The 4,345-nt window shown below is 33.1% G+C and overlaps 1 protein-coding gene across 1 annotated transcript; it reads left to right on the plus strand.

Annotated features, from left to right (window-relative positions):
- The first annotated feature begins 872 nt into the window (after window positions 1-872).
- LOC133205923 (GTP-binding protein GEM-like) lies at window positions 873-2,951 on the plus strand. Its single transcript, XM_061341817.1, has 4 exons — window positions 873-1,521; window positions 1,652-1,734; window positions 1,859-2,039; window positions 2,597-2,951. The coding sequence occupies exons 1-4, from the start codon at window positions 924-926 to the stop codon at window positions 2,848-2,850; spliced, it is 1,116 nt and encodes a 371-aa protein (XP_061197801.1). The 5' UTR covers window positions 873-923; the 3' UTR covers window positions 2,851-2,951.
- Window positions 2,952-4,345: the final 1,394 nt, after the last annotated feature.

Here is a 4,345-nt window from a genome sequence, read left to right on the forward strand (position 1 = left end):
TCTCTCCCCCGAAAGGTCAATACAAATAGATGACGTCATAACATTTCTCAGAAATCGACATAGCTGAAGACGGGGGATTATTTGTGTTTATCTCTCACCCCAATTAACAAAGTACTTCACTTATTTGACATTTATATATGGAAAAGTTATTGATATCTTACAGATTTTTTTTTCTTGCTTTGTAAAACAATAAAATTTAAGTTATAGTATCATAAGTATTAAAGACAAAATATATCATACAAAATATGCAGAATACATTTAATTAAGAAGTGTGTTTATTTCAAAGAAAAGTTTGGACAAGAAAAATATCAACTTTATCTCAATTACTGAATAAGAATGCAACAGCGTGTGTGCATTTAATCATGGTTTTTATACGTTGTATTAAAAAAATATAATTTTAATATATTTTTAAAGCAGAAATCTGTCTAATTAAATTCTTCATAACTGTATAGAGTATGTTACAAATAGAGGATAAAAATAACTTTTATGAAACGTAAAAATTAAATTAATATATTCTTAATATGTACAAAGATCATGTTAAATGTTCCCAGTACACAAAAAATCAGACCGTTCAATACAAAAAATGCACACCTTTTGTGCAACGCCAACCAGTTGGTGTACACATTTTAGTTTACATCATATTGGTCTGTTTTCTTTTCCACGGACGTCAGTTTTAAATTGATAAAAACAATTTTGACATTAAAGAGGTTAACAGCTAGTTTTTTCAATATGATGTTCGAATGTGAGAATGGAACCACGTGCTACAATTTACCTCATCAGCCGTCTGTATATAAAGACCGCCTCAGGCCTTGATTCGATCAATATCAAAACTTCAGCATTGACTTAAGCTCTACCTGAAGCTCAGTATGAGTAGGTCTTAGCTGTGTGACTTTGAAGATACACCTGTATAAACCGTGCTTATAATGAGGAAAGAAAATCAAGTCACGGAAACTCTGGAAGACACAAATTCTTTGCTCTGCACTCAGTCGGAACTAAAATCGTCAACAATGTTTTCTGAATCTCCGGAAAAATCATTTAACAAGTCCCGTGTCGCCCGTCCGTCTGTGTCCGCTCCACAATCCAGGACGAGCTCCATACGAAAAGTTAAAACAGATAGCCTTGGACAAACTAGCAAAAATATACGAAGGAATAGTCTTCCACTAGATTATGATTTGACAAATATATTTCCATTTCACGACGGAAATTTCCCTCAACGCACTAATTCTCATGAGACTTTCCAACGTGTAAGATCATTTAAAGTGACTTCCAAAGGACTTGTTAACCATGGCGATTCCTTCAGAAATAAAAACAGGGGTAGAACTCTTCCGTCAAGTGGATCATTTAAACTTGACAAAAAACAGCCATTGCCGAGCGAAACCTCAAATGATACGGACAGTTACTCTAGTAGTGCTAACGAGTATTTTCGAATTGCAATACTTGGTGCCCACAGTGTTGGAAAAACAACGCTTATGAACCAGTTTATGACATCTGAATATATTGGCGGACAGGACGATGTCAGTGGTAGGTACAGTTATAAAAGTATACTTATATAAGCAACATTTCTTTAATATTTTAAGAATTAGATTTACAAGTTAGATTACACGTAGAAATATAGACAAGTGTCATGGTTTGTCCTTTTTTTCTGTCGTAGACAACAGAGCTTCCATGAATGTTTCGGTGCTCCTCGATGGCGAAGAATCCTCACTTGAATTTTGGGATGCTCAGGTAGACCATGTAGGTACCATAATCTGTTAATAAATAATTTATTTGTATTTGAATTAAATAACCTGCAATTATCAAAATGCATGATTTCTTCATATCCAAATTTTAGATTTTAACGTGTACTTTCATTTTACAGAATGTTGGTGAAAGTTTTTTTGATGCCTTTATCTTCGTTATGTCGGTGGATGATGTGGCTTCTTTTGATACAGCAAACGATGCCATGCACCGCCTAAGGAACGATCTGGGTTCTGATCGCCCTATTATTCTTGTTGCTAACAAGATTGATTTGGTACGCAACAGGAAAGTCACCTCCGAAGGTAGGTTCAACTCTTAATATAGCATCATATGATTTTCTGGATCAAGAGATACTGCTGTGATTATTCTATAATGAGATTATTTTTAGTTTTGCTTGCTGAGATCTCTGTAATTGGATTTAGAATCAATAACTTTTAATTCTTAGGGGTTTACACTTTATTAGCTATCTAATGAAGTAGCAAAATGCTCACAATTAGATGGATTGTAAAAATAAGTCAAGAGCTAATTGTAGTAAGAATTTTTGACCTGCCAAACCCAGGCATTAATTAAAAAAAATTTCTATGGAAAGGATTTACTCTGACGAAGAGGATAAGATTATTGTCCATTTTGGTTGATTACCAGTTATGCAAAATTATATTAATTTATCAACGATGGATAGAATTTGATTTAACAGCTCTGTAAAAGCTTCTTAATGATGAATTGCTATAGCCGTTTATGTAAACTCCAATCAGTTTTTGAGGCATTATATGTTAATATTGTAAAAGATAAGCTTTTTATACCAGATAATCAAAGTTTAATACTAGATCATCACTCACTAATATCTCCTTTTTTACTTCAGAGGCTAGACAAGTTGCAAATCAACATGACGCCAAATATATTGAGACGTCCGTGACATTACACCATCACGTGGATGAACTTTTAGTCGGGATAATACGTCAGATCCGGTTGCAATTAAATGGCATTATTCCGACATTCGTGTCTTTCAATAGCAAGAAACAAAAGTACATAAAAGGGCCAAGAAACTTTCTAAAGAAGATTCTAAAACTTAAAAGAAAAAGCAAAGAGTCAGTTGAGAATGTAATTGAATATTAAGTTACTTTTATGTGAATTTATCTGTGATAATATATACATTCGATTTGATATAAACATGCGATTTGTTAAACTGAGTTGTTAATAAATTTGTTGAACTGATATTATTGATGTGATGCTTGATTCAGATAATGTGATGCTCTTAATTATTTATACATTCTTATTGTTTTAATTGTTTTCATAATTTATTTAAATGAATACACTACATAAAACACAGCAAGATACTTGAAACTCTTATATATATCGCAGATGTTCCGTATGAATGAAGATTACTATTAATATTTGAAACAAAAATAAAATGGTTATATTTATAAGATAGTTTTGCTTCATGCATAGTTGAGAACTTACAAGACAAAATCATGATAAAAGAATTCATATTAATGAAGGATAATGGCTACTGATAATTACCAATACTTTATCATGGTTGTCAAGAGAACCAGATGTGCCAATTGTAAATTCGTAAATCCACATTTCGTTCTTTAAATAACTACTGTCTATTGATAAATTACTAACATGGTCTAGAATAGAAGGTATTCAGTTGTAATGGAAGAAAGAAAAGATTCTTCAGAAAAAAAGAGTAAATGCTTGAGTTGAAAAGGCATAATATCTAAGTGATGAATGGCGTAATTATGCTTATCAAAAAGCACTACAGCACCAAGAAAAAAAGGCGCAAAAACGCAAATTAATATAGGCATTTGATCGTGAATAAAAATTTCTTCATAACGCAAATTAAAAGCTGGAAAAAAAACCACACACACGGAAAATTGCAATTGTACCTTTCCAAAGGTGAAAGATTGATTGATTGATTGTATGTTGTTTTACGTCCCATTCGAGAATTTTTCACTCATATAGAGACGTCACCATATACCGGTGAAGGGCTTCAAATTTTGACCTTTACTCGGCACTCAGGGCCATTGAGCAGTGAGGGATCTTTATCGTGCCAACGCCTGCCGTGACACGGGGCCTCGGTTTTTAAGGTCTCATCCGAAGGACCCGCAACTTTCACTTCAAGTGCCGAGCGCATGGCGAAGGAACAGTTGCTACCCATTTTTTATCGACTTAGGTCAGTCGCGGCCGAGATTCGAACTCACGACCAAAGGTGAAAGAATACGAAGTCAAGAAGGTGTAAAAACGTTCAGCAAAAGGACGGTATTAAATATTTAAAATAATAAAGAAATTGCAAGTTTTCAAAAGACGTGATAGATTTTCACTGACATTATTTAAAATTACATTTTGAACGGTATTATAACGCCTTTTGACTCACATTATTACCACCTTTTAATAAAAACTGCATAAAAATGCATAAAAATGTATTGCCTTTTAGTGTTAACACTGCTTTTAAATACCTTTTTCCCGATATAACGCCTTTTGATTCAATATATTAGTTCTTTTTATTTAGCTTCATTTCTTTTTATTTGAGTTCCGCCTTTTCACTTTGAGTTATAACGCCTTTTGATTTTTCTCTAGTTTTATCCTTAAAGGATAGTTCAGCGTTTGG

This window comes from Saccostrea echinata, unplaced genomic scaffold (assembly GCF_033153115.1).
Source record: "Saccostrea echinata isolate AGI-Se365-2 ecotype Australia unplaced genomic scaffold, CSIRO_AGI_Sech_v1 ptg000054l, whole genome shotgun sequence".
Classification (NCBI taxonomy): domain Eukaryota; kingdom Metazoa; phylum Mollusca; class Bivalvia; order Ostreida; family Ostreidae; genus Saccostrea; species Saccostrea echinata.

Excerpts from the sequence above, each read along its gene's own strand:
- LOC133205923 (XM_061341817.1), top strand. The coding sequence starts at position 924 with ATGAGGAAAGAAAATCAAGTCACGGAAACTCTGGAAGACACAAATTCT. Across the intron at positions 1,522-1,651 it reads CGGACAGGACGATGTCAGTG|ACAACAGAGCTTCCATGAAT; the intron begins GTAGGTACAGTT and ends TTTCTGTCGTAG. Across the intron at positions 1,735-1,858 it reads GGGATGCTCAGGTAGACCAT|AATGTTGGTGAAAGTTTTTT; the intron begins GTAGGTACCATA and ends TTCATTTTACAG.